Source organism: Elaeis guineensis, chromosome 6 (assembly GCF_000442705.2).
Source record: "Elaeis guineensis isolate ETL-2024a chromosome 6, EG11, whole genome shotgun sequence".
NCBI classification, from domain to species: Eukaryota; Viridiplantae; Streptophyta; class Magnoliopsida; order Arecales; family Arecaceae; genus Elaeis; species Elaeis guineensis.
The window spans coordinates 123,824,045-123,837,529 of record NC_025998.2 but is presented as its reverse complement, the minus strand read 5'-3'; the positions used below and the strand labels follow the sequence as shown (position 1 = coordinate 123,837,529).

The 13,485-nt window shown below is 36.4% G+C and overlaps 1 protein-coding gene across 1 annotated transcript; it reads right to left on the bottom strand.

The window, feature by feature from the left end:
* Positions 1 to 1,952: 1,952 nt before the first annotated feature.
* On the bottom strand, positions 1,953 to 7,318 carry LOC105060044 (protein DETOXIFICATION 33). Its single transcript, XM_010943631.3, has 8 exons — positions 6,947 to 7,318; positions 4,163 to 4,704; positions 3,983 to 4,069; positions 3,719 to 3,775; positions 3,382 to 3,620; positions 3,138 to 3,256; positions 2,907 to 2,993; positions 1,953 to 2,331 (listed from the first exon to the last, which is right to left on the bottom strand). Exons 1-8 carry the CDS (start codon positions 7,142 to 7,144, stop codon positions 2,242 to 2,244), a joined length of 1,419 nt encoding a protein of 472 aa, XP_010941933.1. The 5' UTR covers positions 7,145 to 7,318; the 3' UTR covers positions 1,953 to 2,241.
* Between the last annotated feature and the right edge of the window lie 6,167 nt (positions 7,319 to 13,485).

Here is a 13,485-nt window from a genome sequence, read left to right as displayed (position 1 = left end):
ATTTTTAAAAACAAAAGTAACCTCTGTGATTCTTTTCAGCTCAAATTGATTAAGAATTCGTTTGTAGTTTTATGCTATTGTCTATCACCAAAGTTTACCTTTTTAGTACAAAGAATGGGTCATGTTAAAAAATTAACCATCTTTACTATATTTTTCAGTCTATACATGTGGAGCGAAATGCATGGAGTATGGTGTCTCATCATAAGAGTTGCTGTGCTAATAAAGATTTGCAAACATATAAGATTTTTCTTCATCGAGGGCATCTTCGGTTGCCATTTTAGATATGTTGTTAAGTCATTTTAGGTATTTGGTTGTTCTTTGGCCATTTCCATATTTGGTTTTCCAGTCAGCCAAACTGACCAGTAGTGTCTGATGAGCCCCAAGCCATCCCCTTGCGGGCGACCAAAACCAAACATGTGGCCTAACGCTTTCTAAGATCTAAAGCTGTGTGCCTTGTCAACTTGATCTAGATGAACTCTGGCTTGTGGAGGAGAGGGAAGTTTCTTCACAGGGTATGGGCAGCTGTATGGATATTGGCGGTCTCTTTAAAGATCCTATCTAAGAAGTGAAGCTTCTAGATAGGATCTTAATATAATATCAGAGTCCACGAATCCTTCTTGCCTATTGAAACTTTTGCACTCTCACTTACTAATCGCACATTGGATAGGTTAAGAATTTTGTGGTATTTATATACTCTTGAGCTCATCCATTGCAAATCCTGGGTTTTTAGGTAGGATCTTGGTAGTCTCCACTTTGTGCCTCAATTTGTAACCTCCTCCTCTGTCTTTTCCTCTTATTACTTGTTGCAAAATTTTTTTAAAAAAAAAATTTAAATATATAATTAATTGCACCTAAGGGCACCAAGTGGCAACAAGTTGTTCCTAAAATATGTTGAACTGTTTACAGTTGTGCTAAACCATGCTGACCTTAGGATTAAGCTGCACAGATCTATGACTTGTGGGAATGTAACCACTGTAAGAAACCCGCATCGTGTGCTGAAACCAGGAAAAATTTTGCACTATCGCATTGAAAATTGGTCCATTCTATTCCTCTGAAGCCTAAATAATGTTTTCGGGTAAATGTGGTTCACAATGTTTTTTGTTACATGGCGTTGAATATGGGAGCTCAAGAACTCACAGATTACTTACCGTTCGCAAAGAGAACCGGTTAACTTTATCATTAACCATGCTGTAAAAACTTTTTGGTAATAGTATTTATCAGCTACAACTGAGACCTGCTCCATTGGTTCACACGCTTTGATTAGTAATCAAAGGCTTTAGGTTAGATTGTACATTTCCAAAAATCTGCACTCGGCACTAGTATAGTGTGAGGAGGTCTCCCTCCCAATTCTCTTAAAAATTATTATTGAAAATTAGTAAGATATTTTATAAAAATATTTAAAACTAATCTGAAATTATCCCACTTAATTCTACCATTGGTAACTGAATCTCCCAGGTGGGGGAAAAGAAATAGAAAGGAAAACTCACCACCTTTCTCCTTTAACTCTTTCCTCTACAAACTCATTTGCAAAATCCTATTCCTCATTGCATGATTCAAAGTTAATTATCCAAGTCGGTACACCAACTAGACTTAGCTTAATCGATATGCCTCTCCACTTAAAGATCCAGATCTGAAGGCTGGTAGTGATGTCTCCACCGTGTTTCTTATTTTTATAACAAAAAACGTGGTCACTCGCAACATTAACATGTGCCCGTTATTGTTAGGATAGAAAAATAGCAACTAGCTTGGTGAATTTTAGGAGACATCAGTGGCTGTTTTGGTAGGAAGTGGGATTCCTTCATAGTTCCACTGGTGACTGTTTCAGGGGGCATCTGTTCTACTTTATATAGGAATTAGGATAGACGCAAAACATGTATTGAAGAACGGGCAACTGTTCTACAGTTCTACTTTATATAAGTTTGAATCGCTAAGACCGCAATGATAATTATAAATTCTCTCTTCATTTGTTGCAAGATTAAGAAAATGATATAGATCACTCCTTGCTTAATGTGCCTCATTAGGCAAAATGTAGTCATCAAATTACTCGCCCTGCAGGAGCAAGAGTCAAGAACAACAGGATACAATTAATTGATAATAGCTCACTGGCTTGATGTAGTTCCTCTTTTGCAGCTTCTAATGAGAAGTAGGAATTTGGCCTTGAGACATTGTGGTATGGGCATTTCATGCTGTTGAAGGTTGCACTTTTAAGGTGCTATAAACTTATGGGACAAAGGATCATCTTCATAGAGCTTGTGCCTCTTGTGCGCATGAAGCTGATTGAGACTCATGTTGTCCTCCCCATGTCCTGATGCGCTCCTCTGCTTGCATAGCCTGCATATCATTTCAAAACTTATCATAACCACATAGCCAAAAGGGGAGGCAGGGGCAGCCAATCTGCAAAATTCAGAATATATCATATTGTGATTTGAAACTGGCCTTGCAAGTTGCATCTAGTTTAATTGACACATAAAAAGCCATCAGGAGCCTCTTTTTGCAAGGACAAACTTGTGGCAATGGATGTGTAAACTCTCATTTGAAATGACTTGATGAAAAGCATTTTCCTAGAAAACTAGTTCCTTGTGTAAGCTAAGTTAGATAGATTCTAGTAAATGCTATTCCCTTTATCATATTAGTTGTGATCTTTTACCACCCCCATCATCCCAAGTACTGCATCCCCTGTCAGTCCCATTTTGCATATGATAACTTTTAAGATGAATACAGTAAAATCATTATCTGTGTAGACAATTATAAATTCCATCCATGAAGGCTCTTTCAAGGCTCTACTGTTTATGTTCACTTGGGTCCTTTGTTCTACCATCATTTCACATGAATCTGTTCATACAAAAAATGCATTCAATTCAAGGGACCATCCGCGAAAATTTCATAAGTAATATTATCTGAACTACCTCTTTTTCCCATTTAGTTCTGAATGTAATCAGTAGCAGAATAACTGTTTGCACCAGAGTCCCCATTAACATCCCCACCCAAATGCCCTGCATCACATAAATGAATTAGTAAATATAATGCACATACATACTCTTTTCACCATCACCTCATTCTAATGGTCCACATGAGGTCATCCTTATAATTATAAATAAAAGTAGAAGAAACATAGAGTCATCTGCTTGGTGTCTTACTAGTTCATTAAGCTTGAACTTGAAGCCAAGAACGGCTCCCAGGGGCAACCCAAGAAGGTAGTAACATGCTACATTTATAAAGGCAACCGAGGTTTGCCAACCTGCTCCTATTGCCACTCCTGCAAATTTTAGTAAGACTCCTCGGATTAAAGCATTGGTGAGATTGCTGAAGAACCTCAAGTATCTATCATTGACCATCCAAATACCAATGCCTTGTTTTTCAGTGTTGTTAGAGAGAAGGTACCAGATAGAACAGGCTGAACACTGTTCAGAAGGATTGTAGCACCCAGAAGATATACCAGTTTAGATGTTTCTCTTATCAGTTCAGGTACATCTGTGAAAACCTTTGGTATGTGCTTTCTGGAGATGAGAACTATGGCCATAAAAATGAACCCAAAGAAGAGTGATGTGGAAACAGAAACAATTACAGCAAACTTCGCCGCTTTCGGGTGATTTGCTCCAAGTTCATTAGATACTCGTACACTGTGAAGTAAGTAACAAAAAACAAAATATGAACTCACTTGTGGCAGCAGTTCTTTGATGCCAGGAGCTGCAAACAATTTAAAATATATGAAGCCTACCTCACTGCAGCATTAAGACCCAGAGCTACCATCAATGTCCAAAGTTGATAGTTCATGCTGACAGACAGAACGAAACAATTGATCAGCTAGAGGCAATTTTATGTTCGATCATTTGAAGATAGAACAACTCCTATGCCAACACAACTAAATTGGTATGCATTTTAATGGAAAATCAGAGGATTTTTAATGTTGTTTTAGATATTAGTAAGGTTCTTAGAGCTCGTATCTTCGATGATGGACAGGTGAAAGGATGGAACATCAAACCAGATAGAAATAGCGCCGACAGCAATTTGTGGATTTTTTAAGCAACCCACCAGAATAATAACAGCAGTATAATACCAAAGCTCCAAGCTGTCATCAAAGTGCTGCAGTTAAAGATATAGAATTTGGACATTTCAAAACAATAGTCCCATTATTTTGTCTATTTTGGAGCTTAGAACTTACCATAACATTACTGCTGATGCAAGTGACAGTTTGACGAAAGCTGCCAGGTTTTGGAATGCTAACATAGAAAAGCCTTTCCATGCTTCAGGGAAAAAGCCAGATACAAGATAAGCCATCTGACCCAAATTTATAAGCCACCAAGAAACGTTCCCAATGATTGCTGTAGCCAGCAACCCATGACCCATTTTTGTTACAAAAATCCAATTTAGCAGAGCATGGATGCCCAGAACCACACCATTAATCGCAGCCATGACCCATACTTTGCTCTGAGATTGGAAAAACTTCTGCAGAGGAAAGTTCATGGCATAGGCAAACAATTGAGGGATTACCCATATAGTATATCTGCCTGCAACCTCTGATATATCTTTGGACTGTCGAAGTAGCTTTAAGATGGGTGATGCGAACACATAGACTGGTGATAGAACCAATGCTGTGACTTCAGTAATAACCCATGATCGTTGCATGTAAACTCCTAGCATGTGAAGTTGTCCAGCACCAACAGCTTGACCACAGAGCGTTTCCAATGCACTCCCCATGCCTAGCTGCAGAGGAATGATGAGAAATAATTAACAGTTGGTAGTCAGAAAACAAAAGGTTAGCATCGCTCAGATTATGATTTCTTTTTCAATAGAGCCATATGGCATTCCTCTGTTAAATCTCCATTATGGTATGACTTCATTTTTTTCCCCACTTTAATATAAATCCATGGTTTTCCACTGTTGAAGTTTTCATGATAGCATGAGTTTTACTGGATGTATAAAGGATGGATAGATAATTCTTCGGACGTGAGAGTGAATGATGTATTTAACGTTTGATTCCAAACATGCACATAAACAGGTTGAGATTGCGTGAATACATTGAAATATACAAGTACAGTGACAATCAAATGAGAATACCTACTATAATGCCTTGTTTAGTTTCTATAAGTGTCTTGAAAGAACTGCAGATATTCTTTATCATTTGCCTGACAGTTTTATCCTTTTAGCACCTGTTTGGTTGGGGTGCATCAGGTTACGAGATAATTTAATAATTTTTATAAATTATTTATCAAAAAAAATAATTATAAAAAAAAAATTTATTATATCTGATTGATAAAAAAATTACTCCTGAATATGATATTGAAAAAGATCACTATGTTTGGTTGGAGATAAATATAGAGCTGAACACAGATCGGATTGGATCCAGTTGAGAAAAAAATTTGATCCGACTGAACCCAATCGGATTGAAAAAAATCCAACCCGCTGCTGACCGTTTATCATATATAAACTATTTGAAACCGAAGTTAACGGTTTATAGCGAGTTCGGATGGGTTGTGTCCGTTTGGGCTTCAATATTGATCCAATATTGATTTTAAACATCACAAACCAATACACCATTCAATTCATATAAAAATTAGGATATAATAATGTTATAACATCCATAAGTTAGTATATAACATATCATAATGATCAAATTTCAATTCTCCAAATAGCCTAAGTATTGAAAATACTATATCGGTCAGTCAGATTCGGTTTCATATGGGTTAAAAATATGAAAACTGAATCCGACCGTAATTAATTAAATTTTTTACAAATCACAATCCGATTCAAGTTCGATTTCATACGGATCGGATTGGATGGATTTTTTTGGGTTTCAATTATTTGCTTAGCCCTAGATAAATCTATATAGAAATATAATCAAATTTATAAACATATCCTTCAACATAAAATAATTTTTTAATATTAAAATATATATTAAATAAATTTAATGATTACATATACAGTTTTATTCAGAGTATTTCTGTAAGTATAGGTTATCACCACTCGGAATCTACCAAATACCAACCCCATCATAGTATTTATTTTATATTCTCTCTCCAAAAAATAAATATGGAGCTAATTAATTTTTTTTCCCTATCTCTCTTCCAATTGTTATATTAAATATGGTAATCTGACGTGGAGTTTATTTTTCTATGCCAGATTTTTTCCAGCCAAATGGACCCTTAGCAGTTTTAATGCTTTTGATAGAGGTCAAAAGATTCACAAGATAGATTATAAACATATTCTAATTGCTCTTGTATATATATATTTTTTCCTATTGTTTTACCTTTTATTCATTTTGTTTTCATATTTTTGCTTTTACTACCTTTCCAGAATTGTAGAAAATGCTATGAACGTTTCTACGTAATTTGCTGAGTAAGTTGCAACAGAGGTATACACATGGCTTAGAAAAGTAAAAGCCCAGGGGAGTAGGTGACGGACCAACTTCTAAGAAAGAGACAAATAACTTCTTCTGGTCCTACGTAAAATCAGATGATTACGAACATTTCAAAATTTTATGATCTCATATTACTGCAATTAATATATGCATGATTCCGCAAAATTCCAGATAATATATCCATAAAATAAGATCGAACTTTATATTATCAAATCGCAACAGCTTCTCTACTGTGCCTCAAGTGATGATGCTTCAATCATCATGCAATTTCAGATGCACAGAGTTGGTGGATTTGCATGTTTAAGTGCCAGGATATTTTCCTTGGGCCATGGATTATGTGCAAGTAATACATGAAATTATGGAAGAACAATTACTTGGAATTTTAACCACAACCATGAAATTTATGGTTGATAAATAATGAAACCTATCTTGCATCTAGATGAAGGGGAATGATGAGCTTGACTCAAGTTATAAACTCATCTGACAAAATTGAAACAAGAGAGAAGTTTATAGATGCGAAACTACAAGAATTATATGAAATAATCATAACACTAACTGAGCCTCTGAAGTTATCAGTGGATCAATTACCAGAATCCCAAAAGCGAAGGTTTCGATGACGCTCAGTGCGATCGAAACCCCAGCAAGCTCGACATCTCCCAGATGCCCAACAAAGGCCACAGTGACAAACCCAACGGAGAACTGGAACACTCCTGTAAGTATTGCAGGCCCTCCTATGTGCCACATCTTCTTGGACTCATCCCAGCTCTTGGCAACTAGCCTTCCCATGATCCAACACCTCAACAGTGCCCTGTCCTACAAACTTCTATACTCTTCCCAAGGGAGCTCTCTAGCCTGCTAGACTTGTTTATATAGACCCTCTCAGTTCACCTACCATACATAGCCCTCAACTTCCCATTCTACTCCTGCTAAAGAACAAGAATTAGAACATATCCTCCCACCTCCCACTTCCTCTACAAATTGCAGCGCTAAAGACGCATGCACGCCTACCAAAAAAAAAAAAAGACTGGCATGCACCGGGTGATCTGTCGCTTTAAGATAATGAAACGTGGCAGTCTCATAGTAGTTTACTTGCCATCTTTTATAGTGGTGCTAGGGGCACCCGTTCAGGTCACAGGAAAAGTTCCTCTTGCCACACGGCAGGAGGAGATTGGGATGGCTCGAGAGAATTAGATTATGAGTTCCCACACGTGTGTCACCTCAGGCTGTAGGAACATTTTGTGTGGTCTACCGGCGCCCCTGTCTTCTATTATGGTTCGCAGTGATATGAGCTCATACAAGTAGTTGGGTCTCAGGCTGGACGGGAGATTTGTTGCGCCTTTCGGTATTTCTTTTGGGTCTGGTGTCAGCTTCTGAGATGATAAAAACTGAACATAAGCGAAGTTAGAAGGTCAAGCAAGCACCATGTTTCAGAACAGACAAGGACAAAATATATTGATCTATTTATCTATTATCTAATTTGAACAAAATAAAAGGCATAAATGGATGAAGCATTCTTATTGCTTGATATGGTGGATTTGGACTAAAAGAGAACTGCAATAATTTTTGCATTACTAAAAAATGACTCAAATTGAGCTTGAGGTGGATTTACCCAAAGCAGAAGCATTAAATAACTCCAACAAGCTGCGAAATCCCTGCTTTAGTATCTTTTCCATTTTGTTCTAGAGCTATAGGTGCGTTATTCGCTTGGTGATCCTTTTGAAAACGAAAGGGCACTAAAAAGATAATGTGTTTTTATGAAAAATTTTTTATACATTATTTACAATATAAAAAATCTGATATGAAGTGCACCATCTTATTCGATTAGACACGTAATCACCACTTTTCAATGTACATTTAATACCCATAATTTTATTTTTTTATTTAAAATTTTAAATAATAAAAATATTTTTTGAAAAAATATGACATTCTGTATTAAAATTATGACTTTCAAAATAGGATGTTATAAATTTTTTATAGAATATCATAATTTGATATTTTATATTTTTATCATTTAAAAATTTTATAAATTTTTTATGCCAAAAATATTTTTTTTCTTTATGATATTTTGTAAAAAAAATAATGATATTTTATATAAAAAATAATAATTTCAACACAAAATATCATAATATCAGCATTTGGTGTCATAATTTTTTTTAAAAAAAATATTTTTATTATTCAAAATTTAAAAAATATATAAAATTATGAATATTAAATATATATTGAAAAATAATAATTATTTAACGCTCCAAATCGAATTTTCTAGGCCGTTGGTGGTGTACAAAGAATTTTGCGTGTTTTCATTTAGCATTTGCCATTTGCCAAATCAGTTATTTTTATTTTTTTTTCTTTTATTTCTGTTAAAGCAGCTTGTAACAAATGGCCACTTAAAATATAATATTATTAAAAAAAAAAAAAGGGTACAGGGACTCTGGTTTTCTTGCTCAGAGTTTTTTTTGGATCACGTGTCGTATTTTTGCCGTCTTGAACAAGAAAAAGTTACTTTGAGAATTCCGTCCTTTTTTTATGCTAGACAAGAAGCCTGTCCTTTTGGGAGAGTTCAAAGGTTCATCCTTCATTGGCCGATAAATTTTAGGTGGTTTGGTAAGAGGGGTCTCGTTCGATTAGAAGATATTATTTGTGTTAAGGGCAAACCCTCATCCAAAGCAAAATATTTCACGATGGTATCTGCAAACCCTCATCCAAAGCAAAATATGTCACGATGGTGGCTAATAGATGCCACATTCAATTTATATGTTGTGTCCCTGTCGAATCTTTCAACCTCCTTCTCCCGTTACTTTCTGGCCTCCAAATAGAGTTTAGCACTTTTTACCCAAAAAAAAAAAAAGTTTAGTACATCAAGTTTTTTGTCAACGTATCATTGTGTTATGACAGCTATTGATGTAGCTTGGGTCACATTCAACCTGACGCCGTCTGCCCGACTCATCATTCTGGGTCAAGATTTTATAAATTTATATTGGATCTGGGCTAAAAGATTGAAACCCTAGATAGGCTTGGGTTGGGACTGGCCTTTAACCCAACTTGGACTCGGTCCTAATTCATCTCTGGTCCAAAACTACTCAAACTAGAATGATATATAGATATATATATTAATAAATAATTCTTATATGCTTTAATTTTATATTTATGTTTCATATAGGTTACCCATATGTTTATATAATTTTATCCTTGATCTTATTAGATTATGTCTAAGTTTTCTTGAAATTGATAGATAATTGAGGCCTTAATTCTACAACTATTAATCTAAAAAAAATATTCCATTGTTGACGCTGTGGTATTGTGATGGGATGTAATAGACATGGTGGTTTATTGTACCCGAAAGTAGGATGTGCTACAATTTTTTTATCATGATTTGTGTCTGAAAAACATGTCATGCCTATATTAAGCTACATGAATAGGATAGAGGTCTTGAAATAGGCAGACAGGTTGATTGACATACATACATGCATACGTGTATATATATATTTGGCTATACTCTAGTGCATATTCGATCAAATCTACATTAGATAACGAGTCTCACATTGCTAATTTGAGTCATTGGATAAAAACATATACAATATAATATTATTTAGGCTATCTATTTTTGATGTATAGGCTAGAGATAGTGGATCAAACCTGATGACTTGAATCATTGAGAGAACTTCTATCATCTAATTCAGATCTAACAAAAAAAATTCGCTAATAATAGACAAAACTCGAGATCGACTTAACTAAACTCGTATATCAATCAAACTATACTCAAACTCAAATTCGACCTTGAGATCAAGTTTTAGTCTATTAATAATATATGTTGGTGCGCTAAATCAACCCCAAACCACGTCGCATAATCACACGAGATCAAGGGATCATCGATCTCGAAGTATTGAACAACTATACATCAGGTTGCTTATTAGTGATAAAGTCGGGTTATTATCAGCCTAAAGTAAAGTACCTCGATGTCCCGTATATCTGGGACGTTGGAAAACTCAAGTGATAACGACTGAGCTGCTTTATCTTATATTAGTATTCCATCGAGGTCAACCACTACGGCGACAATCACCTTGTGGAAGTCCCCCGCAGCCTCCACAGCTAGGCCACAATCTTGCATACAGTTAGCCACGATCCCATATACAGTTAGCTAATATAACTAAGTATGACCTCACTTTCAGTTAGTACGTACAGCTGTATTCCAGCTCACTTACAGGTAGCTCTAACTATCTAATAAACCCCTCTAATGGCCTAACAAACTCTGTAATGGCCTCATCAGCCCCTCTATGAATAGAGGGCCAAGGATCCTTCAAAGATAAGTTCACAATTCCAAAACTATGGGAGACTCTGTTGGTGAAAATTCTGTCAGTTCTCAAACAAGAGCTCTAGTTCTCATTCAATCCGACTTTTTTAATTCCACACAAATCCTCTTCTTGTACTCTTCTACTCTTTTCCACCCAATGTTCTTGAGCTCAAAGCTGACTTAAGCATCGGAGGGTCAAAAATTGAAGGATTTTCATCCGATTTTTGACTTATCTTACAGGTCTTCTTCAAGCCATTCCAGATCGGATTGCTAGCTTCTAGCTTGGTTTCATCCAATCCACTCCAATCTGAGATTTTGAACCTCACAGCAATAGATTTGCACTAGAAGGAGGGAGGCCTTTGATTTTTCTTATGAAAAAGATGGTCAAGGCATGAGCACAGTAACCCTCTCTGTCCTCTCTCGAAGGAGTACCGGAGGCACCACAACAACAATCAGTTACTGTTGATCTTCAATAGTTTAACTTCTTGATTCAGCAAGTTTAAGTTCTGACAGCAGCTATTCAACAGCTTCAAAAGAAGGAACAACAGCAAGAAAAAGCTCCTCCTTTAAAAGCTATATCTCAGCATAGCCATCAACCTGTCCATCAAGATGAACACTATATTGATGATGAGGCTGACGGTGAATCTGTCCCCAATTATACAAAGTCTTAGAGAGGGGATGATCTGAAGCACATGATCCAAGATCTTGAGAAGCATCTGGTGGAGATTCAGGTAGGAGGTTGATCCCAATATAAAGATAGCTATAATCTTCGATCTCCTCTCTCTCAAGAAATCCTGAGTGAGTCGATTTCAAATCGGTTCAAGATGTTGACAATGAGCCCTTTGATGGCTTTACTGATCCGATGGATCATATTGAGGGTTATAAAGCCCTCATGGCCTTATAAGGGACTTCTGATGCCCTACTATACATTGCCTTTCCTACTATTCTCAAGAAGGCAGCGAGGGTATATTTTTTCAAACTCCCATAGGGATCCATGCTTCTTTCGAGCAATTTAGGAGGCTATTTGTTACATATTTCGATATTAACCGACCTCATCTGAGGTACATAGATAGTCTATTTTCTGTTTAGCAACAGGAGAGCGAAGACCTCTGAAAGTATGTGGCTCGCTTCAACGTAGCCATCCTGAAAGTAAAAAATTTCAATGAAGCAATTGTCATGTCTACTTTGAAGAGGAGACTTTGGAGCAATCACTTGATCTTCTCTCTGAATAAAAATTTTTCAAATACTTATGATGAGATGCTCGATCGAGTACGGAAGTATACTCAAACCAAGGAAGAAGAAGCTATTATCAGGCAAGCCAAGAAAAATAATAAAAATGAGAAGAAATAGTCGAGAGAAGATGATGGAGCTCAATAGGATAGAGGCTCTAACTGACCTCAGAAAAATCCAAGATCAAGAAGCCCACCTTGATGTTTTAATTCCTACGCTCCTTTGACCGCCCTCCGAGTGCAGATCTTCATGAAAATCGAAAGGGAAGAATACCTCTAAAAATCTGATCCTATGAAAGCTCCCCAAAAAAAAAGGGACAAAAAGAAGTATTGCCATTTCCACCGGGATCATAACCATGATCTCGAGGAATGCAGGCAACTGCGGGATAAAATAGAAATCTTGGTGCACCGAGGTTACCTCGATAAATATGTGAGGTCGAGCAAAGCCATTGAGTATTGGCTTCAGATAGAAGATAGCTCTGAGGATCATAATCGACCAACAATCGGAGTCATACACATGATATCCAGTGTCCCACAGAGCATTAGTGATCCATCCCCCAACAGTCAAAAGATAGAAGAAATTATCTCTCTTTCTGAGAATGATGTAAAGGGGATTCAAACCCCATATAACGATACTATTGTCATCTCCATGACCATAGCAAAATATGATATAAAAAAAATTTTGGTTGATAATAGAAGCTCTGCCAAGGTATTATTCTATAATGTATTCTCAAAAATAAATTTAGCAGGCCAGCTGAACTAGGTCAGTACCTGTCTCGTTGGATTCTCAAAAAATTTAGTTGCTGTGAAGGAAAAATTACTTTATCGATCACAACAGGATAGAAACCAAGGCAGTCAATAGTACAGCTTACCTTTCTCATGGTAAAATTTTATCTGCTTATAATGCTATTCTTGGCCAACCTGGTCTCAATGCTCTTAAAGCTATCATCTCCACGTATCACCTACTAGTGCGATTTTCGACTAAAGAAGAAACAGGAGAAATGTGGGGAGATCAAGCAGTAGCTCGACAATGCTTCTTGATCACCTCTAAGATGAAACAATCCTCAAAAAATATATCAGTTGATATACCAGATCCAATAGACGAGGTCGGGAAGGACCGTGGTAAACCTGCTAAAAAGCTGGAAACCATTCCTTTAGGCAATGACCCAGGAAAAATAGTTCAAATCGGGTGGAATCTTAAATCTAACTTGAGAGATAAAATGATCAGGTTTCTTCAGGCAAATGCCAACATATTCACTTGGTCAACCTCTGACATGCTTGGTATTCCTGCCGATGTGATCATTCATAAATTAAATATCGACCCAAGCTTCTAGTCAGTTCAGCAAAAGAAGCGAAGTTTTGCTCCAGAAAGGCAAAAGGCCATTGATGAAGAAGCTGATAAGCTTCTAAAAGTAGAATTTATCAGAGAAGCTCATTATCCGAAGTAGATAGCAAATGTTGTTATGATCAAAAAAGCTAATGGTAAGTGGATGATATGTATTGACTACACCGACCTCAACGAAATCTGTCCAAATGATAGTTTTCCTCTACCGAGAATTGATCAGCTAGTGGATATCACTTCAGATCATAAACTTTCTAGTTTTATGGAT